Source organism: Talpa occidentalis, unplaced genomic scaffold (genome assembly GCF_014898055.3).
Source record: "Talpa occidentalis isolate TD23 unplaced genomic scaffold, MPIMG_talOcc4v2.1 talOcc4.9, whole genome shotgun sequence".
NCBI classification, from domain to species: domain Eukaryota; kingdom Metazoa; phylum Chordata; class Mammalia; order Eulipotyphla; family Talpidae; genus Talpa; species Talpa occidentalis.
The window spans coordinates 27032832-27056981 of NW_023605305.1; the positions used below are offsets into that span (position 1 = coordinate 27032832).

The 24150-nt window shown below is 44.8% G+C and overlaps 1 protein-coding gene across 4 annotated transcripts in view; it reads left to right on the top strand.

The window, feature by feature from the left end:
• ST3GAL3 (ST3 beta-galactoside alpha-2,3-sialyltransferase 3) overlaps positions 1-24150 on the top strand; it is a 187181-nt gene that overhangs the window by 114714 nt on the left and 48317 nt on the right. For all 4 annotated transcript variants that reach the window (XM_054691530.1, XM_054691531.1, XM_037500212.2 and 1 more), the window contains one exon: positions 9-101. In XM_054691530.1, the coding sequence (XP_054547505.1) occupies positions 9-101 (93 nt within the window). The remainder of the gene's footprint in view (positions 1-8; positions 102-24150) is intronic.

Below are 24150 nucleotides of genomic sequence, written 5' to 3' on the forward strand. Positions count from 1 at the left end.
TCCCACAGGCCTGCTGAATTAGCCACCAAGTACGCAAACTTTTCAGAGGGAACTTGCAAGCCCGGCTATGCTTCAGCCTTGATGACTGCCATCTTCCCCCGGTAAGTGCCCATTTCTTCCCACCACGTACTCCACCTGGTCCATGACCCAGGAGTCAGAACCCATGTCCTGGTGGCAATTGATGTGCTTCTGGGAATACAGGATTCTGTTGTAACATCCCGCACGTGCCCTCGAATCTGTGGGTCCACAGGAAGGACTTTGCTTTTAGTTGGTTGCTACCCCAACTCCACTCTGTGCCCTCGCGACACCTTACGTGTCCTGCCTCTTGGTGTGTGCACCTGCCTGCATGACTTGTATCTGTGGTGGGAGGGAGAACCTAGAGCCTGTGTGGTTGCCCATGGAAACCAGGTCTCTTGAGGCAGCCCAACAAAGCTACAAAGCACAGAAGCTCCTAGTCATAGTGTCAGGCCTAGCTTTTTTGGAAGCTAGGATCAACTAGCTGGCTTCAGGGAAGCATATCCAAATAATGCAGGAACAAAGAGCAGTTTCTGGGGCTGGCTGAGTTTTAGCACCTTCCCTCTTTGTCCATTTTGCATTCTGGAGTTCTGATTTCCATAACAGGCTCACTGAAGAGACTGTGCCAAACCCTGAGAGTTTCTTTTACCAAATTCCAACAAGAGGCTTTACTTGTGTATCTTCCTTTTCCGCTGGGGTTTTCTCCTAAAGCCTCAGTGTGGAAAAAGACTGAGGTTGTCTTGTCCACAGTTGTGCAGTGAGACCGTCAAGGTCATTTTGTTCCTTCCTTAAGTTAGTGGAGTGTCTTGACTTGTGAGGGCAGGTGGAAAAGCATCCCACCCTGTAAAAGGTGGGACGGAGCACTTGGACCACCAGAGGAGCCCTAGGGTGGTCTCTTGCGGTGGGCCCTGCTCACTGGAGGAAGGGCTCGTGTCTTCTCCCTTAGAAGGCTGAGGTTAGGGCACGTGGTGTGCTTGCAAAGGAATGCTGAGAGCAGCTTGCCCAAAAGTGGATCCAGGAGATTGGGTTTTCATGCTCCTTTTCTTTTACTTTTTCTAACATGAGCAATCCAAGCTCCATGTATAAAACTGCGGACTGAATATCTGGTGTTCACCTGGAGACCTCGTTGTCCAGGGTCTCTGTTCTGAACTGATCCCACATATTTTGCTTCCCCAGTGATTTGTTCAGTGCCTCTTAAGTGTCAGTGTTCTTACACGTTTTCTCAGGCCTGCACCTCTCAGTACCTGGGGCCAGATACATGTGGGTTTTCATTGACCTGTACATAGGTTTCCTTTACTTTTTCTAATTGAAGGTAATACAAATTGGGTTCAAAACAAAACAAAACAGGGCCTCCCTGGTGGTGCAGGCAGTTGAGCGCAGTGCTGTGAAGCTGTCTGCAGCCTCTGCAGTGCCGGTTCGATCCCGGCCAGCTGTGGAGATACCCACATGGCGAGCAAACCTCTCCTGTCTCGCCCACTGCTCCCCTCAGTAGTGTATTTCAGTCCCTCTGCCTGTTCTGTTCCCCATTCTGTCTTTGGTGATTCTCTCACCTTCCCGCACATCTGGCCTGTACCCGGTTCTTGTATAAATAAATAAATCTTTAAAAAAATAACAAAAACACCCAAACAATACAAAAGGGTATGAATTCAGATCCCTTCTCCAGAGAGCATACTCTATTTTGGCCTATTTTAAAACCTTCCTACCTACCCCTAGCAATGTATGTTATAGATTATCTTATTACTGGCATATATGGAAATCATATTTATTAAATGATTGCATAATATAAAATTATATGGATATGTTATAATTTTATTAAAAGGTTTATTGAACTTTAATTTATATACATAAAATTTACTTTTTAGTATAATTCTATGAGTTTTAATAAATGCATATCTTTGAGTAACTACCATAGCAATCAATTGACTATTTCACCCCAAAAGTTCCCTCAGGCAGTTAAGGTTCTTGCAGCTAATCTTCCCCTGTAGCCCTCAGCCCCTAATAACCACCTTTCAGTTTTCTGTCCCTGTACTATTCCTTTAATGTCATGTAAGTGAAATCATATAGTATATAGACTTTTGAGTCTGTTACCTTTATTTCATGTAGTACATTAGAGATTCATATGTGTTGTGTGCCTTATTTGTTCTTCTTGTTGCTGCATACTATTCTACTGTGTTGAAGTAAGAGTCTATCTGCTCAGCAGCTGAAAGACATCTGGGTTATGATATAAAACATATAAAAAAATTTAAAAAATTAAAAAAAAGAAAGACATCTGGGTTACTTTCAGTTTTTAGTGATTATAAATAAAGCCATTATAGACATTTGTGTACTATATTTTTCACTTTATAAGAAACTGTCAAATTGTTTTCCAAAGCAACTGTACTATTTTGCTTTCCCACCAGCAGTGTTTAAGAGTTCCAGTTGCTCGATATCCCTGCCATCAGTCTTTTTAATTTTAGCTATTCTGGTTGATTTGTAGTTCTAGTTTGTGGTTTGAATTTGCATTTTACTAATGACTTATGATGTTAAGTATCATTTTCATGTGCTTATTTGGCATTCTTTCATTTTGGGGGAACTGTTCAAATCTGTTGTCATTTTTGTAGTTGGTGATTTGTCTTCTTAATGAGTTAATAAGGCTTCTTTACATATTCTGGATAGAAACCCTTTATCAGATAGGTCATTTGCAAATATTTTCTTCCAGTGTAGGTCTTATCTTTTCTTTCTGTTAACAGTGTCTTTCACATAGTGGTAGTCTTTAATCTTGATGAAGGCCAATTCATCGATTTTTTTTTTCTTTTTTGAATTGTTTTTGGTGTTTTACCTAAGGAATCTTTCCCTAATCTGAGAACAAAAGATTTTTTTTCCCATATGTTTTCTTCTAGTTTTTTTTATAGGTTAACATACATCTGGATCTGTTACCTATTTGAAATAATTTTTTCTATATAATGAGAAGTGAAAGTTGAAGTTCATTTTTTGCATTTGGATATTCAATTTTTCCAGAACCATTTGTTGATGACTATCCATTTCCCTTGAATTACCTTGGCATGTCTGTTGAAAACCAGTTAATCATACATATGTGTGTCTGTTTCTAGATTCCCTCTGTCCTTTTTCATTGATTCCTCTCTGTCCTTGCACTCAAACATATATAGATAATTGTGTCTTCTATTAATATCATTTATTTATTTCCAATCTGAATGCTTTATAGTCCTTTTTCTTGTCTTTTTATTTTTGTCACCAAGTGTTACGTAAAGCACGCGTGCTCACTCTACCCTAAGGGTGCTGGTGTGACAACCTGTCCATGCCGCAGAATCCTGTTCCTCTCTGGAAGCCAGCATTTGTACTATCTGCTGGGAAAGCCTCCCTTCCTTCCTCAAGAATTGCCTGCCTGTATACATCTCCCTCTAGTGAGAAAGATGGGGAGGAGTTAGCATTGGGCCCAGAGGAATGCAAATTTATCAGGCACCTGCTGTACTTCAGACATCAGATTAGGGCCTTTTCTCTGTTGGTCTCATGGATGGAAAGTCTTTTCTGACGTCCACCCCCTTGCACACCCAGTTACTCTCTCCTTGGCCTGTTCCACCATAGCACCACACTAATGCCCCTGTTGTTGTGCTCGTAGTTATATGTTGCTGTTTCTTCTCCCACAATAGGCTGTGACCTTTTTTTGCATGGAGACATGGTCTTGTATCACCATTGCCAATACTCAGTGGAGACTTCAGCCACATAGTTGGCACATAATGTTTGTTTTATGAATGGGTATTAATTTCTGTCCTCAGGAGACTGAGAGTCAGAGGGTATGAGAAATGTTGATAAAATGCGCTTTTCAGTGAGGAGAGTCACTGAAGAAAAATAACTATTTTGATATATACCAATACATGAGAGATTAGAAAGAGATGAGATTTGGAGAAAGAAAGTTCTCATAGCTTCTTTGCTTAAAAAGGCTGTGTGAACCTGGAAAAGTCTAAGCATTACTTAACTCATTCATCAAGAACATGATGTATCTTGGAGCTATAAACATTAGATCATTCCAGCAAAATTTAATGTTAGACACTAAGTGAATTCTGTTTTCTCAATGACTTGCATTATAATTAGATAAGTTTCTTCAGGAAGAAATAAAGATCCCAGAATAGATTATGGCATATTATGGCAGACATTTAAAGTGTAGGTTTAAAGAAAAAATATAACTCATTAAACCTTAAATGACACGCCCCATGAAATTTCCTGGCACCACTTTGCTACCTACATATGAGTGGCTTCTTTTGCTTTGGTGAAAAGCTGAGTGTCACACCTGTGTAGGTGGTGGGCAGTGGAGCCATTCAGCATTGGGGGTGATTGTGGCATACGCACACCAAGCCTGTGGCAGGTAATTCAGCAGAAAGCACAACCCAGATCCAGGCTGTGGCCACACTGCAGAGCAGTAACAGCAGCAGATGCAATGGTGACAGCTAAACTTATTGCTATGTAGATAGAGATGTATCAGGTCCTGTGCTAAGACCTTTCCCTACTTTTTCTGTTTTAATCTTCCCAACTTGAATTGTATAAGGCAGGTATTGTTATGATTCCAGTTTTAAATATAAGGAAATGGAGGCATAAGGAAGTCAAGCCATTTGCCTGGGGTCACACAGATAGGAAATGATGAAGCTGGGTTTTAAACGCAAGCACTCAGCCACATGCTTAACAACCACATTCTGCTTCCTCTCACAGCTTCTGTTTCATGGAAAGACTGGCCAGTGGCCAAAGTACAGAGGTCTACCAGATGCCTGGTGCGGCTAATGAGGCACTGGTATAGAAATTGCCTCCTTGCTCAGCTCTGGAGGGGAAAACCACACCTCTCTTGAGACATGCTTTGCTTTAGGAAGGCCAGGGTATGTGGTGTGGATCTGTGACTGTGTGTGTCTGTGATTCTCATACTGCTGATGAATCATTGCTGTGGTCCAAGCTGACAGTTCCCCAGAGCTCAAGGATGGCCTTTGAAACCTTGCTGGGCACTCTGAGGCAGGAAGTCTGGAGTATGGACAGAGTCCCAGCTGCTTGTTTTAGGATCCTTGCGTGAGAAGGTACAGAGGCCTATTGCACTGCCCTGGGGATTTTGAAAGCTTGTGGGCTCCTGGCCAGGGTAGCTGGGTATCTGGTATCCCCACATTCCAAAGCCCCTCCCTTTCTGCCCTTCCAGAGAAAGATCCTGGGACTTTCATCACTAAAAACACCAGGGAGGGGTGTAAGTTTGAGAGGCATCCTTGCTAAGCTTTGTCCTATATCATAAATTACAGAGGAGAATAGAGCTCTATCCGCTTCTGCAGAATCACTGTCCTTCTACACTGAGCCACTGCCACCCAGGAGTGTGCACAGAAATCCTTACAGTTGCTTTATCCACTTCCTCATGTCCTCCTAACTCTGAATCTCTGTGCTCTGACTTTCACTTTTGTCCCTCCCTTCTCTGAAATGCCTTTTCCAGATCACTCAAAAGGACCAATGAGTGCAGTGACCTTTTTCAAGCCTTCAACAATATTGATCTCTTCCTCTGTTTTGAAACTCTTCTCTTTTTAATTCTTTGTCCAAACTCCCTTCCAGTTCTTCTGATTTCCCCTTCTCAGTCTGTTTCACAAGCAATCTCCTTTTCCCATAACCACCCTTAAATGTGGATGTCCAAAAAAAAACTACCAGAGTTCAGTTATGGCCCTCTTTGCACTTCATTGCTTCAGTCACCTATATGTGTGCTGATGACTCTTAAGTCTATTTGCAGTCCATTCTCTCCGCATCATCCTGCTGGACAGCTCCACTTGATGACTCAAACATCTCAAACTCAATGTTACTGAATCTCTTACGAATCTAATGAGCCCACATTGCTGATTTCAGTGAATAATACCACTGTTCTCTATATCATCTGAGCCAGAAATCCTGGAGTTATTGTTTCTCCTTCCTCTCTCACCAGATGTTCAATTAGTTGTCATGTCCTGGCACTTCTATCCTCCAAAATATCTCTTATCTGATGTCAGTCCCTTTGGCTGTGCCCTGATTCCCCAACTTCTCCTGGATTTTGGAGCTGAAGACTCAGGGACCTGGATCTTCAGTCTCTTCACTGACTTCTTCATATCACTATTTAATCATACTCAAGTTTCCCCCATTCCTTAAAAAGTTGTTACATTGACTACTGTACTATAAACTAAAGAAAATAGCTACCATTCTGTTCATTCAACAAATCTTTATTACATTCCTATTATATACCAACCCCTTTTTCTGGGCACTAGAATGCTATACAGCGTTATATAAGATGCACAATAACTCTCCCTGCAGCCATCCCATTGATAAACACAGGCAGCCTGTGTGTGTAAATATCCTCGTCACAGCACTTACTGTGTGCCAGTCACTGCTAAGCACTTTATATTCATTATTCCTTTCTTTCTTTCTTTCTTTCTTTCTTTCTTTCTTTCTTTCTTTCTTTCTTTCTTTCTTTCTTTCTTTCTTTCTTTCTTTCTTTCTTTCTTTCTTTCTTTCTTTCTTTCTTTCTTTCTTCTTTCCTTCTTTCCTTCTTTCCTTCTTTCCTTCCTTCCTTCTTTCCTTCCTTCCTTCCTTCCTTCCTTCCTTCCTTCCTTCCTTCCTTCCTTCTTCCTTCCTTTCTTCCTTCCTCCTTCCTTCCTTCCTTCCCCTCCCTCCTCCCTCCCTCCCTCCTCCCTCCCTCCCTCCCTCCCTCCCTCCCTTCCTTCCTTCCTTCCTTCCTTCCTTCTTCTCTCTCTCTCTCTCTTTCTTTAATGGAGGCATGTTTTTATTTATTTGTTTGTTTGTTTGTTTTGTTTATACAAGCACTGGGTACAGTCAGAAGCGCGGGAGGGTGAGAGAATTCACCAGAGCCAGAGCGGGGAGCAGAGCAGGCAGAAGGACCGAAGTACACTGCTGAGGGGAGCAGCGGGCGGCAGGAGAGGTCTGCGCGCCATGTGGGACCCTCCTCCCATGGCCGGGGAGCAGCCAGGGATCAAACCAGTGCTGCAGAGGCTGTGGGCAGCTTCGCAACCCAGCACTCAACCACTGTGCCACCAGGGAGGCCCCCCATTTAGTCTTTATAACCATTGTCTGGAATAAATTTTGTTATGTCCATTTTAAAAATGAAAATGCTGTAACTTACTAAAGGTCACAGTAGCACAGAGCCAGAAATCCAACCCACCAATCCCATCTGATGTCCTGAATTTTGTCTCTCAACCATGAATACCATGAATCTGTAAGGGAATGCAGATTACTTTGATTGGAAATGTTTTAATTACTTTTAGTAGGTACCTGCTATGGTGAAATTCTTGGGAGCTGAGCCTTTCTGGGAAGAGCAGAGATCTCAGGACCTAAAGCTTCTCTACTGTGTGCAAGGGTTGACAGCTGTGCCTGGGCTGGACAGACCAAAGGGATGTCCTTCACCTGGAGTCCAGCTTGAAGCTGGAGGACTTGCCATTTGTGACCTTTGGGTTTTTCTGCCATCATTTTTTTTCTCATGTGCATTTCAGTGTCAGTTGTTCTGACCTCCTCTGGGAACTAATCCATATCCTGTTTTTAAATTATCTCCACTTCTTGTCTCTGCTTCTACTCTTCTACTTCCTCCATTGTTCAAGGACAATAGGACCCCATTCTCCAGGGTCCTAGAGCTGTGCACCCATCCCCTTCCTCTTCACTCTGTCTTGAAGCCCTTGTCAGTAGGTCTGCAGTAGCTGGCTGGAAGTTGGGTTTTCTTTGGAAAAATCTTCCCTAGAAAACCACACATCTTTGCACAGGTGAATGTTTCACACCTATACTGTTGGGCTTTGCTTGGTTATAAATTTATCTGCTGCAGGTAAAGTGCTAAGTTTCAGTTAGCTCACTGTTCCTGATGGTAACAGTGTGTCTTTTCGCATTCCTCAGTTCCAGACCTGATGGGTTATATCTTATTCTCTTGCTGACTGCTCCTGAAGATGGGTGCCAGGCAGAACCCTTGGTGGAGGAGGGCTCCAGCAGGGCTTCAGTCAGCTGGGAACCTGTTATGTGCTGTAGACTCAAAAGGGCCTCCCTGGTGGCGCGAGGAGTTAAGACGCAACCTATGAAGCTACCCGTGGCCACTGCAGTGTGAGTTAGATCCCCAGCCAGGGAGCTACCCACATGGTGCAGCAGACCTCGCCTGTCTCACCCACTGCTCCCCTCAGCAGTATATTTTAGTCAGTTTGTCTGTTCTGTTCCCCACTCTGTCTCTGGTGAATCTTCTCATCTCCCGTACCTCTGGCCTGTACCCCAGTTCTTGTATGCATAAATAAAATAAATCTTTAAAAAAAAGTGACATGAACTGGTCTGCAGCAGGCTTTTTGAGAACTGGAGAATAAAGTTTTAGAAATGATTACAACAATTAGAGTAAGTTTATATTTGTTAAATCTGATGACTGCTTTTTTATTTATATGTAGATTTATATATTATTGAGGTAACGTTAGCTTGCAGCACTGTATGGGTCCTAGGAGTACACCTTTTCACCACCAAATGTCCAGCCACTATGTACCACCAACAAATCAGCCCTTTCTACTCATTCCCAACCCACTTCTTCTCTGTTGGTAACTACCTTTCTATTGTCAGAGTCTAAGGGTTTTTGTTTTTGTTTTTCTTTATCTTCTACATGAGTGAGATCATACAATATTTGTTTTTCTCATTTTGGCTTATTTTTTTTAGCATAATCCCCTCCAAGTCCATCCATGTTGTTGCAAATGGCAAGATTTCATTTTTTATGGCTGAATCGTATTAGGTATTTCTATCACATCTTTATCCGTTCATTCATTGTCATCACTGGGAAATCTGATAATTTTAAATGAAGCTTGTATTTTGTGTGTGTGTTTTAATTTTTCTATTTTATGAATCATAATTTTTCTGATTCACTTTCATTATATATATATATTTAAATATTTTATTTATTTTTGCATAGAAGAACTGGGGTGTAGGCCAGAGGTACAGGAGGTGAGAGGATTCACCAGAGACAGTGTGGGGAACAGAAGAGGCAGAACTACTGAAATACACTGCTGAGGGGAGCAGTGGGTGAGACAGGCGAGGTCTGCTGCACCATGTGGGTTAGCTCCCTGGCCAGGGATTGAACTCAGACTGTAGTGGTGATTGCTCTGAGACCACCAGGGAGGCCTTCATTATATTTTATAAAAGTATCATTCTGTGATAGAATTGATATTTAGTAAAACAAACTGGTCCTTCACAGATAGTTTGAGAAACATTGGACTGTAGTGATAAGAGCATAGACTTTGGAAGTGAATAGGGCTGGGTTGGCTTAACCCCTCTGGACCTCCCTTTTCTGTTCCATACCTACTGACCTCAGGGTTAAGGAAGCAGCACATGGAGACAGACACACAGCCAGATAAATGTGCTCCATAAGGGGTGAAGACAGAGGACTATCAGTACTGGGGGGCAGGCACAGGGGGAGGAGCATGAGAGATAGATTGGGGGATTTGTGGGGAAGGTGATAACCTGGGCTATTCCAGGAATGAGGGGACTTGAGGAGTGAGGTCAGACACCCTAGTGGGGAGCACTTTCTTTCCTGGCAGACCCAGCTCTAGGCTATACCAGAGAGCAGGAACCTGGAGGTGCATGGAAGCGTGCTCCCCAGTGAGAGCAGGCAGGCAGGCAGACTGCATTCCTGTGGTATTTGTAGGTTGATTTTGTCAGATTAGCAGCTTTGCTTTTTTTGGTTCAGGTACAAGATCCCCACGTGGGGAGCTCTGCTGCTTGTGAAGAGCAAAAGCTGGTGAAAGCACAGGACGTGATCCTGGCCCTTCTCCCAAGTTGTGTGAGGCTCCAGGCCAGGAGCAGCCGTGCTCCCCTCCTCAGTGAAAGGGAGGGCCCAAGTCTGACCCACCCACACAAGTCATAGACTGAGGCAGAAGCTCTGCAGAGGAGGATGCTGGCAGTTTCAGGACTTATTCCTGCTCTGCCTACTTTGTTTGCACCTGGCGGTCTGAGAGGTGGTCACCATATGATGGACTCCCCAAATAAATCGCCAGAGCTCAAGGGGAAAAGCAAAGGTGAAGCTGTTCCTCCTCCAGGTGGAGGCAGAGCACTAGTCCCTGCCTGTCCCCAACCCCGCCATCATGAAAACATTCTATTCTCTGCCCCCACACTGTGCAAAGAGCCCAGGCCCAGGCAAATGAAGTAGAAGCCACAGCCCCACCCAGGGAACCTGGGTTCAGTGAGTCAAGAGAGATCTGGGTTGGAGTGGGGGATGCAGTGGAGATAACCCATATATAACCCCTAGCAAATGGGTGGCATCATTTAGGGCAATGAGGATTGGAAGGCAGGGGGCAACATGGCTTCTGCTCATGAGAGCCCCTCATGGGAGTGTCACTGACTGCTGGCAGCATCACGAAGGCAGGCCTGTTGACAGCTGACCTTGTGACATCTTGGTGATGGAACAGACCCCTCACCTTCCCTGTGTTCGAAAGCTTGGCATGGGAAGTTTCTTGCATCAGAACAACTTGAAAAAACACTGTTTGGAAAAATAAAAGGATACCTTTTATTCTGTTCCTCAGCCTCTCAAGAAAGAGAGTCTGTCCCAGAGGCACCAAGAAGGGTAGCCCCAAGCAGAGCAAGATCCCCAAATAAGGCCAGGCATACGCATGGGGCCTGGGCTTGGAAGCCGGTTCTGCGGGGTCTGATCAGGAAAGCTCTGTGCCTGCTCTCTCCACTGGTCCTGCACCCATGCAGCCAAGGTGGCTACTGTCAGTGAGGCTCTGGCGGAGTAAAGGGCCATCTCCTCCCCATCTCACCTTCCATCCTCCTGCACTTCCTGGGGACTAGCCAGAAGGGGTGAGGGCAGAACTCTCTCTGTGTTTGCCCTTTGGGTCTTTTTACCTCTCTAGGTCACGGCTTGTTCTCCTCTGCCTCTCTTCTGGGGCAGAGGCTGCTGGCGTTCAGATGCTCCTGATACCTAGTCCCTCCCCGGCCCAGAGGGAGATGCAGGGAAATGACCGCTTGTTTGCCTAGGTACTATGAGACCAAGTGGTTCCCCATGGGAAGAATTCTTCTTTAGAAGAAATGACCTTTTTCAAATATGGTCAGCAGCTGCCTCCAGGGTAGCCAGTTTTGCTGGTTCCAAGCCTTCAGGAAGAATGAAGAGCAGCACAGCTAAGCCCGTGACCTGGGCTCGAGGCAGTAGGGGCTACTGGGATCCAGCAGAGCCACTGACCCTCATGGAGATACATTCCTTGGCTGCCACTCAAAACTGCTCAGAAAAAACAAAGAGTTCAGGGCCTACAGTCTGGCCAAGGAGAGCCGTGAGCTCAGGCCCAACTACACACGGTGCAGATTTAGGGGTGAGCCTGGCTCTGTTGTCTGTGTTATGGCTCATGCAAGGACTCACACCGTGGGGCGTGTTTGCTGGGAAGAAAGAAAGGGGCAGTCATTCTCTGTCCTGCGTCTGCATGTCTAGGGCCGACCTCCTGTCCAGGGCGAGCCCTCCACAGGCAGAGCTTGGTCACTGGGTGCAGGGAGGAAGGGCCCAGATGCAGCTCCTTGGCTCCTGCCACACGTGCCCTCTGGTGGGACATTGCTTGTTTTCTGCCAGGCCATGATGGGGCCTCATCCCTGCCTACATTTCAGCCCTTTTCTGAGACCTGATTTCAGGAAATGGAACGCTTTGCAGCCGGGGTACCAGAGGTCCAGCGTATTCACTGTCATCACTTGGTGCTGAGGGGAGGAGGGGAGAGATCACCTTTACCACCCAACTTCACCTCACCTTGAGGGCCGGGCCTTGCTGTGACCATGCCAGGTCCACAGCGGCTCGTTCTTGCTACCTCCGCTCAAATGGTGTGGGGCCAGGGGCTCTCCCTCCTCAGTCTGAGCAAGTGAAAAAGGCTTGAGTTTTGGAGTCAGGCGAACCTGGACTGAATCCCAGCTCTACTCATTTACTAGCTGTGTGACCTTGAAAGGGTTCCTGAGACATGCCCAGCTTTATCTCCTCGTCTGCACAGTCACTACCTTGTGGGCAGTCGTGAGGATTCTGCAAGGCGTGTGGCCTGGCACTGGCCTGCAGTGGCTGTTCAGTCCTCACACCCTCCTGCCTCCCTGTCACTGGGACCTTCCGGTATGTGTCTCGGCTGGGAGCCGTCGGGACTTGCACAGCTGTGCACGCAGGTGATTGGCATTTGTTGATACAGGAATGCTTCCACATATCGGGAAGTGTGGCTTTTGGCAATTCCAGTCACACAGGACTCAACTGATAACTTGTAATTACTAAAAAGGCTTCTGACCACCTGACAGAGCTGTCAGAGCAGCCGTGATGATGCCAACCGGTGCCCTAACCAGGGTCTGGCCATACTGAGTGATGGTCTTTTACACCTGGGTGCCATGCAGGTACTCGTACTCATCCCCCATCCCAGAATGCTCTCAAAATCCTCTGCTTTAGAGCTGCTACTTCTACAGGCAACTTGGGTGTCACCTGGCACGAAGCACAGCAGGCTCTGTGCTGAGAGCTGTTAGTGGTAGCCTCTCCCTCAGCAGGGGCCTGAACGAGGACCTCCTTCAAATTGGGGGGCTGGCCACATGAATGTGCTGTCTGTAGTGTCCCCCACATTCTCCACCTTGAAGTCTCCAACTCAGCTGTCACCTCCTCTGTGAAGCTTTTTCCTGGTCCCCCAGCAGTTAGCCTGTGCCTCTCTGTGCTGCTTCACACATTGCAACATAGCTCCTGCCTGGGTCCGCCACTAATCCTAGTTTATTTTCCCCTTTCCCCCCAACCCTGTGTCACCACTTACTTGAGATGAATGGGGGACAGCCCCATTGCCCTTGCTTCTCTCTGTCGTCAGCACCCCATCACAGCTGACTTTGACCTTCTCATTCACTTTGGACTTCCTTCCCAGCAGCCACACCACCTGCATCAACACTGGGAAGAGTCTAAGATGATTCAGAGACTATATTAAGTTCTAGATAATTCTTCTCTTGATTCATTAAGTTTGATAATCTCCCTTGATTAGCTCAAATAATTGAGAATTACTTCAGTTCTCTTTGAATGCATCTTTATTGAGTGCCGCCGTTGGGCACTGGGGAAATGGTTTTGAGAAATGAAGACATGGTACCAGATCACCATCTGGGGGACAAAAGTTGAAGCTGTACTGAGGGTTCCAGTGATATTTTGGCCAAGTTGAAAAGTGAGAGACCCTCACTGTGGGCGGCATCTCAGTGCATGGCCCTGGCTGACTCCACGCTGTTGTGAGTGAACATCACACAGTAGTTCTGTGGGCTGCCACAGGACTGAAAGGATGACAGCTTTGTAGCTGCAGAAAAGCTGGCTATGAATAGCTTCCATGGAGCAGGTTTTCAAAAGGCAGAAATGACATCTGAAAAGACTCTTCTGAGCGAGACTTCTTGGCATGTTCACCCAAGTCAAGCCCAAACAAAAGACTGTTGATGACATTTCTTCTGCATAAGTCATGAAAAGCTTCAGAAGGAGGGTGAGCAATTTCTATTTCTGCAATTCAGAGACCATAAAGAATGAAGCATAGTTTGGGGAAAGCATGGCTCCATCAGTAAGCCAGTGTCTTCCAAGTAGAATTGGGAAGGTCTGCACAGCATGCAGCCTTAATCCGCAGAACCCCCCCGCAGGGCAGTGCAGGGCAGGGCACCGGAGTGGTTGCTGCCCCAACCTCCACCTTGTGGGGCCAGACCAGGACTCACAGATTTCCATCTGGACCCTGCTGTGGGAACTGAGTGCCAGGGACCTAAGGTAGATCCTGCTCTTTCTCTAGCCCAGGTCAACCCATCTCTGCAAGCCTGTGTAAAGCTTTGAAGGGACAGCAATAAATAAGGAACCATTTCCACCTCCCAAGATAACAGTGGTTAGGGGAGCAAGACCAGTGACGTGTGACTGCAACAATAGAGCAAGCCAAGGAGTTGAGCACACACGGACTGGGACACCTAACCAAGCTAGGGGCAGTGAGGAAAGCGTCCTCGAGGGGGTGCCACCTGTGCTGACTATTGGAAGGCTGAGAAACTGACCAGGAAAAGAATCTAGGAGAAGCACTCACGCTGAGGAGAGGAGATGCGCTGGCAAGTAGCTTGGGCCCAGGGGACATGGGATGAGCCCTTGAAAGGTTGAGAAGGTGGCTCTTTACTGTGAGGTTAGCAAGACTTCAGATGCAAGGTCTGTGCTTTCGCAAGGTCATTGCCTGGAGTAGGGGACAGGACTAGAGGGTAGACGGAGGCGGGAGACTCCTAGGGGGCAGCGGTGGGTTGCAAGGGCATTAATGGTGAGATTGTAGGAGAGGAGAAATGACAGTAGGTGATCTGTGTAGGAATGAGGGGGAGGGAGGAGTGAAAACAGATCCCCAGTTCTGTTTGGGGCATCTGGGGAGATGGTGGCTCCATTTCCTAACCTAAGGAGCACAGGGAGAAGACTGGCAGGTCTAGGGGCAGCTCTTAGTTCGTTTGGAGAAATGGTGAGCTTAAAGTTCCTGTGGAGCATCTGGTGGGGATGTGAAACACCAATGGCCTCTTAGTTTTGCCAATTTCTTTCTGTTATAAACCACATTGCTATGAAAAATGATCTTATAAACAAGTCTTTATGCAATTCCTTGGAAATTTCCTTATGTCTCTGACCTAGTGAAAAAATTATTCTTGATATCACACTGATTTGTTGTATTTGTCCCAACAGATTTCTCAACTTGAGATCTTTTTTGTCTAAACTTCCTTCCCATTCCTTTTCTCATTATTTATCTTTTAAGCATTTCCATATACTGGGGTACCATGCTGGACACTAAGCATGTGGAATAATACGCAGTCCCAACCACAAAACTTCAGTTTAAAGGAGTACCAAACAAGAAAAGAAAATTGGAATCTAGAGTGTTGATGGCATGCTGAATGAAAGTATAGGATACCATGGACATACAGGAAGCAGACACCCAATTAAATTAAGGGAGGCATAGATGTCTGGTGGACTTCTGGGTTCACTCCTCTCCTGCCATTATTTACAGTATCTCTTGGCCCTTATTCTAATAATTTGCTTCTAGCACTTAAAAGCTAGAAGCTGTTAAGAAGATCTTCTCATTGATCCATTGATGAGTGCTTTCCTACTGTTATTCAGTTAAAAATTTTCTCCCTCCCGCCCCTGTATATTGGCAGGAATGAGTGGGTAGATTAGATCATTTCTGTCATTCCGCAAAACAGGTTGTCTATGGACCTAAAATTTTCATGGACCACCCCTTGCCTTCAAGGCCACAGTCAACCAGAACCAAAGAGTTGTGCTTTTCCTGGGTTTCTGACCTTCTCTGGAATCATTCACGGTCTGTCCCACACCCCTAGATTTTCTCAGTACTACCTGTTCTCAAAAGACACGTCATGGCCTCTTTCCACAGCCTGGGCAAAAGGGCCGTAAAAGTTCTTTTCTCTCTCCCTCTCCAAGCCTGCTGCACTGGGAGGTGTGCGACAGAGGACACCTGAAGAAGCCATCTTTTTTGGGTGAAGTGGTCAGAGAATGACTTTTGAAAGAAGTTGCCTTGCCTAAGTCTTGAAGAGTGTATAGGAATTGGACAGTTGAAAACTGACAGGGCAGGTGTTCCAGATAGAGGGAATGTGTAAACCAAGAACAGATACACAATAACATCCAGAGAACTGTAAGTACTTTAGCATATCTGGGGCATAGTGGTCTTTCCTAAAATGCTGGAAGACAAAGCTGGAGAAGTCATCCAGAGCCAGATCCTGGAAGAACTTACAGATCATTCTAGAAAGATTCTTATTTTATCCTGAAGGACCTATTGACAAGGGGAATTATTGACATGTTTTAAGCAGGAGACAAGAAAATGACATGGTCAGATTTACTGTCTGGGAAGATTATTCTAACCCATACAGAAGAGGTATTGGAGGAAGGAGCTTGGAAACATGAAGATCAGCTAGAAGACTCAGTAACTGCTGAAGGCAGTCCCATGAGAACAGAGCAAAGAGATGAACACTTAGGAAATAGAATCAAAGTGTCTCCCCTCTCCTCCCAGAACATCTGGTGTGGCATTTCTCCCACCACCACCCTATCTGATCTTAATCTTAACGTTGTTACCGGTCTCCTCCTCCAGGACGGGCACTGCGTGGGGTTCTTTGTGGCCAACTCTTACCCCTCATGGTACCTGGCACTGATTAGGTACTTAGAAAGTGTTTATTGTGCCTAACAAATTGATTTGATGATTAACAGTATGGAAGGCTTGGGAGAGGACAGGATCTGGAATGACTCCCAAGTTTCTAGCTCCAAAGATAGGAAAAATGAGGATGCTGTTCTTTGAGTTAGGGAGGGAACCCAAGAGCCTCTTCAGTTGTTTCAGGTTTTAAACTTAAGACTTCTGTCAGTGGGGGAGGACAGGGCAGTGATCTTGAATTTGGTTGAGGACATAAAGAGTTTGAGATTCCTCTGGGACACTTAAGGAGAGATGTAGAGTAGCCATTTGCATGTGGGAGTGCAGGAAGTCAGCTTAAAGATGAAGCAGTGGGGGCCTCCCCAGTGGTGCAGTGTTGAGCGCTGGGTTGCGAAGCTGCCTCTGCAGCGCCGGTTCGATCCCCGGCTGCTCCCCGGCCACCGGAGGAGGGTCCCACATGGCGCACAGACCTCTCCTGCCACCCGCTGCTCCCCTCAGCAGTGTACTTCGGTCCTTCTGCCTGTTCTGCTCCCCGCTCTGGCTCTGGTGAATTCTCTCACCCTCCCGCGCTTCTGACTGTACCCAGTGCTTGAATAAATAAATAAATAAATATTTAAAAAAAAAAAAAAAGATGAAGCAGTGGGAGGTATCAGCATGCAGATGAAGTGGCTTGGGCAACAGCACCAGCCTGCCCAGTGGGCCCCACACTGGCATCATATAAGCCTAATCCGCCTGCCGACATACTTTGTGTGGCTGGTACTGTTTTCAAATAATGTGAATTCTCAGGTGGTGTGTCCACTCTGTCGTGCTATGTAACCCTGCCACTTCTTGTTTTACATCTGGCCCAATCCATGTGTTTATGGTACCTTCTTGGCTCTTGTAAGCATTTAAGTTTGTACTTTTTGAAGGAAAAAAGAAGAAAGTAGAAGGGCATAACTCTAGGGAATATCAAGTCATGAGGGATGAATGGAAAGAATGAAGGACAGTGGGAAAGAATGGCCAAAGAGATTGGAGGAAATCACAAGAACAGTGTTTTATTCTCTCTCAAATTGTGGGAAGCAATGTAAACAATGTGTAACAAAGTATAAAATGTGGATTCCATTTGATCCAACAATTCCACTTCCCAATATTTAACATAAGGAAATAATCATATCTATTCATGAAAGTTATTATAATATGATGCTTGTTGAAGTTTGTTTATAATAGCATAAATCTGGAAACAACATAAATGTTTCTTAGTTGAGAATGATTAAATATAGTGTGTCCATGTGGTAAAATAATATGTAATCATAAAGAATGATGAAAATATAGTCAGATTATATTTACTGATGTGACACCAGAATTTATCGTTAAATTTTTCAAAAGCAAGTTATGAAACAGTATATATATATATGATCCCATTTATGTTAAATATCTAGTTATTGACAGAAAAGTCTGGAAGCTTTCACACACAAATCACAAGAACCTCCCAATAGCTAAATCTAGTAGACCTTTCTCTGGCCTCTGTGCTTTTGACCTTTCCATGGTTTTTGACATTGTTAACCTTTCTTGGCATCTGTTCTTTGCTGTCTTTCCCTGACCTTTGACCTGTAGACTGGCACTCAGGACTGAAAAATGGCATACTCAATCCTGGGAGAACCCTTCAAAACTAACAGCTTGTTTATATCCTGGCATACCCAAAGAAGGGCACTTACTGGCAGTTCCTGCAAAGGAGCAGTTAGGGACAGTGTTTGCCTGGTCCCTAGTCCCTTTGAGTCTACTTAACTCTTCTGAAGCCTTCCCAGGGTCTCTGGACATAAGTTTCCTCTTCTTCCCCACCTCCCCCACCCCTAGCAACATTGCATGGCCATCCCCTTCCCATGCCTTCTGTTCAATCAAGGAGCTATTTTTAACAGTGTTGTGTATACCATGCTTAAATCCTGGCAAAACACCAGGACTTTGGATGGACACCCGAGATGGAAATAGTCTCCCACAACCTCTCCCCTTTCTAAAGTTTTTCCTTTTAAAGAGAGAAAACAAGACATCCAAGTGACTGAGCGTATGCCATGGCTCGGTGGGTCTAGAACCCCTGTGTCTCAGAATCATGGGATTCCCCAGTCCGTCCCTCATTCCAGTAGCCAGAGGCTTTTAACCTCCAAAGGAGGCCCATCCATTTTAAGATACTCAGTGACTGCAGTGTTTTAACTAAGAAAGCCAAATCTGCCATTCTGTAGCTTCCTCCTACTTCTGCCTGCCAGGCCACCCAGAGTAAGTCTAATCCCTCTTCTCTGTCAGATGTCCAGAGACTTGGAGCTGGTGACTGTGTATCCTCAGGTTCTCTCTGTTCTCTCTGTTCTCAGGGGGCGCCATAGGGCCTCCCTCTCAATGGGGTTCTCTTGGGGTCAGTTCTGCTTTATTATTGTTTCCTTTAGGAGGCACCCAGAGTGGAGTTTAGGCTTTCTTAGAGGTGGCCTGAAAGGACAACAGGATCAGCATCTCCCCATTTTTGATGCTCCTGGTCATGACTGATATCCAAGAGCCACTACTTTAGTGATGATGTCACACTGACCTCAGCCCATACTAGACATGCTGCTGCCAAGTCGCTGTCCCCTTCTTGCTCAGCATGGGTAAGGAGACCTCTGGCCTCGCATCAGGACTGGCCACGTAGCTGCTGGATCTTTTTTGGTCTTCCTTCGACTTCGACAAAAATTTTATCTTTCCTTTCTGTCTTCCATAAGTTTGGTGATTAAGTAATTTTAGCCTTGTCCAAACAATATTCAGTTGAGCCTTGAATAACAGGATTTTGAACTGCGTGAGTCCACCCATATGCAGATTATTTTCAATAAATATATTGGAAAATTTTGGGGGGGATTTGTGACAATTTGAAAAAACTTACTAACTGCTTAACCTAGAAATAGCGAAAAAAAAAGGAAAACTTAGGTATGTCATGAATGCATAAATATATGTAAATAATAACCATAAAATTGACTATTGTGCTGCATTTTATACTACTTTTGTAATAATATTTGTAATAATTTTGTTCTCACTTCCTGTTGCTTTTGTGGTGAGCTCAAGTACTTTAAGTGTCTGCTTAACTATTTACAATAGCTAAGCTTTGGAAACAACCCAAATGCCCAAAAATAGATGACTGGATCAAGAAGATGTGATACATATATACCATGGAATATTACTCAGCAATCAAAAAAGATAAACACATGCAATTTGCAGCAACATGGATGGAGCTGGAAGGGATCATGCTCAGCGAAATAAGCCAGAAAGAAAAAGAAAAATACCGGATGGTCTCACTCATAGCAGGAATCTAGAAAACTGAAATAAGGGACCAGGAAAAAGAATAACTGTAAGAAAGAAAATATCAAAATCAACAAACAACTATGAACCAGAGACACTCTATGGGGGGTGGGGGGTGGGGAAAGGAGGGATTGGGGTCAAAATAAGGGGGTTGTAATTGTGTGGGGAATATAAAAATAAAATTTAAATTAAAAAAAAGAAAAATAAATAAATTAAAAAAAGTTCCATGTGATGCTAATCACGTCTATGTAGTAAAAAGATAAAAAGTTATGAGGATTTTTGAGATTTTTGGTGGTGGGGTTAGAGAGATGGTTATTAGTGCCCTTAACCCCTGAGTTGTTCAAGGGTCAACTGTAATAAAAACAGTGACCAAGGGGCCTCCCTGGTGGCGCAAGGGATTAAGCACAACACTATGAAGCTATCGGCAGCCTCTGCAGCACGAGTTCCATCCCCAGCCGGCCAGGGAGCTGGCCCACATGGCACAGCAGACCACTCCTGTCTTGCCTGCTGCTCCCCTCAGTAGTGTATTTCAGTCAGTCTGCCTGTTCTATTCCCCACACTGTCTCTGGTGAATCCTCTCACCCCCGCATCTCTGGCCTACACCCCAGTTCTTATATGCATAAATAAATAAATCTTAAAAAAAAAAATGACCAAGATGAGCCTAAAGCAGACTCTTGCCACTGCCCTGTAAGCAGTGCACAGAATCATCCAACAGATTCAAAACTCTCACACCACCCTGTCTTCTCGTCCACACTGCTCCCCTCTCATACCAGGCTCTTCTGGAGCCTTATCACAGTTTATATCTGCTGTCTGAGGGTTCCATGCATATGTCTCGCCTTTTAAATAAGCACTGAGGATTTCTAGAAGGAGAACTGACTTTGAAATCAGAAATCCCAATTTTAGATCTAGCTCAATCCCTCTCACCTTGGACAAATCACTTATTTCTTGAATTGCAGCCTTTTTCATCTGGGAATTAGGTGAAATGCCTACCCTACTCATTTTGTGTGGCTTTTGAGGGTAAAGAGTGTAGTATAAAGAAAAATAGTAAGTAAAAGTAAGGTAATAGTAATCATTTTATAAACCTTTATTGAAAATCTGTCAACTATTCACAAAAGTAAAGGTAAAAATCATATGATGATATCAGTGGATGCAAAGAAAGCCTTGGTAAGATTCAGCACTCATTCATGATAAAAACTTTAAATAAGATGGTAATAGGGGGCCTCCCCTGTGGCGTAGTGGGTTGAACACAGCGCTGTGAAGCTTTCCGCAGCCTCTGCAGCGCGGGTTTGATTCCCAGCTGGCCAGGGAGATTCCCACATGGCATGGCAGACCTCTCCTGTCATGCCCGCTGTTCCCCTCAGCAGTGCTTGCTGTCTGTCTGCCTGTTCTGCTCCCCATTCTATTGCTGGTGAATCCTCTCACCCTCCTGTGCCTCTGGCCTGTACCCCAGCTATTGTATAAAAAAAAATAAATCTTTAAAAAATAAATAAATCTTTAAAAAAAAAAAAAGACGGTAACAGAAGAAAGCTGCCTCAACATAATAAAAGCCTGTGTTATAAGCCAACAACCAATCTAATGCCTAATGGTGAAAAATAGAAAGCTTGCCCCTTAAGATCAGGAACAAGACAAAAATGCCCACAGTCACTACTTCTGTTTAGCTTAGTATGAGAGACTGGCCAGTGCTATCAGACAAAACAGGAAATAAAGGGAATCCAAGTCAGGAGAGAAGTGAAACTCACCATCCATAGATGATATATAGAGAAAAGCCTAAAGTAGATGAATACAGCAAAGTTTCAGTTACAGAATCAACATACAAAAATCCATAGCATTTTAACATACAACGAACAGAAGAAAAAGAAATCAAGAAAACCACTCCAGGGCCTCCGCTGGTGGTGCAATGGTTGAGCGCTGGGCTGCAAAGCTGCCCGCAGCCTCTGCAGCACTGGTTCGATCCCCGGCTGCCGGGTGAGGGTCCCACATGGCGTGCAGACCTTTCCTGCCATTCACTGCTCCCCTCAGCAGTGTACTTCGTCAGTCTGCCTGTTCTGTTCCCTGCTCCGGCTCTGGTGAATCCTCTCACCCTCTAACTCTTCTGACTGTACCCAGTGCGTTTATAAATAAATAAATAAATCTTTAAAAAAAAAAGAAAAAGAAAACCACTCCATTGACAATTGCCTCAAAAAGAATAAAATGTTCTGGAATTTACCTAAGTTAAGGAGGTGAGGGACCTGTGCAGGTCAGACTGGTGGACCTTCCAGTCAGGATGGCTAAAGTGACCCCAGTGAACCAAAGCGCACATGTCTGCTTTTGCCTTCTTCATGAAGGCGTGCAGAGAGGAACATAGGAAGAAAAACCACGAGGTCCCTGTCAGTTTTACAGAATTTTCCAAGAAGTGCTCAGAGAGGTGGAAGAAGTTTAAGGTTGATGGAATGGCAAAGGCGTTTATGATCGGGAAATAAAGGATTATGGGCCAGCTATGGGAGGAAAGAAAAATGCTCAGAATTCCACCCCTGACATCTCTGCTGGAGCCATGGCAAAGAAGCTGGGTGAGATGTGGAATAACAAGTGACAGAGAAAAGAAGCCTAACAACAATAAAGCAGCAAAGCTAAAGGAATACAAGAAGGATACTGTGGACTCTAAAATGGAAAGGGAAATTTGATGGCCCAAAGGGTCTCTTGAAAGTTGCCAGGAAAAAGGTGGAAGTGGAAGACCAAGACTGTGAGGAGGAGGGAGAGAAGAGAGAGGGTGAATAAAAAAACTTTCCCTGCTTCTGTGAATACCTTAGAGCAGGGGACACTGAAATCAGTCCACTCCCGTCTGAGCCGTGTCTGTGGCACTCCCGTCTGAGACGTGTGCGTTAGGTTGAATCTCACCTCTGGTCATGCTCAGATTGCAGTCTCTCACAGTGCCCCGGGGATTGTTAGTGGTTTTCATGAAGTGGCCCAGAGATGTCCGGAACTCCCCAAACTGTCAAAGTTTTGCCTATTTCCCACCATTTTTAAACTGAAAAGACTCTTGGGTTCTCCCTCACTCTGTGTATTTTGCTCTTGATTTTATATTAAACATTTTAGTTTTTAGAGCCTAGATCAGGTTTTTTTGTTTTGTTTTAGAAATACTACATTGATCTAAGAAGAAATTGGCTTTGTGGGGATAGATGCTTGCAATTATTTATTTTGTTTTGATTGACACTTTCTTTATTTGGATCTGTTAATACATTCAATCAGGTTACACTAACATTTACAGGCCTGATACTTATTCCCGTCTTTTTTTTTAATTTTATTTTTATATTCCCCATACAATTACAACCCCCTTATTTTGACCCCAACCCCTCCTTTTCCCGCCCCCCGCCCCCCATAGTGTGTCTCTGGGTCATAGTTGTTTGTTGATTTTGATTTTTTCTTTCTTATAGTTATTCTTTTTCCTGGTCCCTTATTTCAGTTTTCTAGATTCCTACTATGATGAGACCATCTGGTAGTTTTCTTTTTCTTTTGAATGCTGAGTAATATTCCATGGTGTATATGTACCACATCTTCTTGATCCAGTCATCTATTTTTGGGCATTTGGGCTGTTTCCAAAGCTTAGCTATTGTAAACAGTGCTGCTATAAACATAGGGGTGCAGGTGCTCTTTGGAATTAATGTTTCTGTGTCCTTTGTGTAAATGCCTAGGAGTGGAATTGCTGGATCATATGGAAGCTCTATCTTTAGTAGGTTGAGGAATCTCCACACAGCTTTCCATAGTGGTTGGACCAGTTTGCACTCCCATCAGCAGTGCAGGAGTGTTCCTTTTTCTCCAGATCCCTTGCCAACATTTGTTGTTGCTAGTTTTTTTAAAATGTGCCATTCTCACTGGTGTGAGGATGCTTGCAATATACACACAAAAACATTTGTAGAACATCATGGGGCATGAATATAAAACCTTAAAAATTTTTTTTTTTAAAGGTCTCTTTAAAAAAAAACCAAAAAGCAAATCTAGCAATATATAAACAGGAGTCTCATGAATTCTGTTAATTTTGATCCAGAAGTAGGTTTGGATATACCATAGCCCATAGCAGTCACAGGCTGTGCCAGGGACAAGGGAGGCAGACCGGGGGCAGGGGTATCAGCACTCAGCGACCCTGGGCAAGGCAGAGAAGGGCTTCCCAGGAGGGTCCAGAATCAGGCTGAGAACCCTCAACCTTCACTAGTCTTGTTCAGTATCAAGACAAGTGTTGAGAATAAGAGGCTTGAAGCCAGCAGGAGACAAGGTGTGAATGGAACCTCAGAGGCTGCAACTAGGGACACAGAAGGTCCTGGTGACAGCTGTGTCTCTGGAATGTTGGTTGGGGATGGGGGCAGCACAGCTCCATCATGAGGCGAGGACCTGTGGCCAGTGCGGCCGGTGGCAGTGCGTGTGGACTGTTCCCTGGAGACTGTGCCTGTGAAGGGAGGAGGAAGGTGGCTTGAAGCTAGGGAGGGTGCAGCTGTGAGGGTGAAGAAGAAAGTGTCTTTACTGCCAATGGGAAGGCTCCTGTACAGAGAGAAGAGGAAATGGAATGATGGGGTAAGTGACACAATAAGGGCCCCAAGGACAGTGAGCATAAGAATTGGCCTTTAATCTCAAGAGGGCTACTTCTTGAGTTTACAGCAGGGGAGGCAATCCAGATGGGCTTGTAAATACAGTATAAAGGTGAAGGGATTGCCTTTTGATTTTTCTCTAGAAAGCAGGAGATGAGACCATGTGCTGAATATGAAGGGTGCTCTAG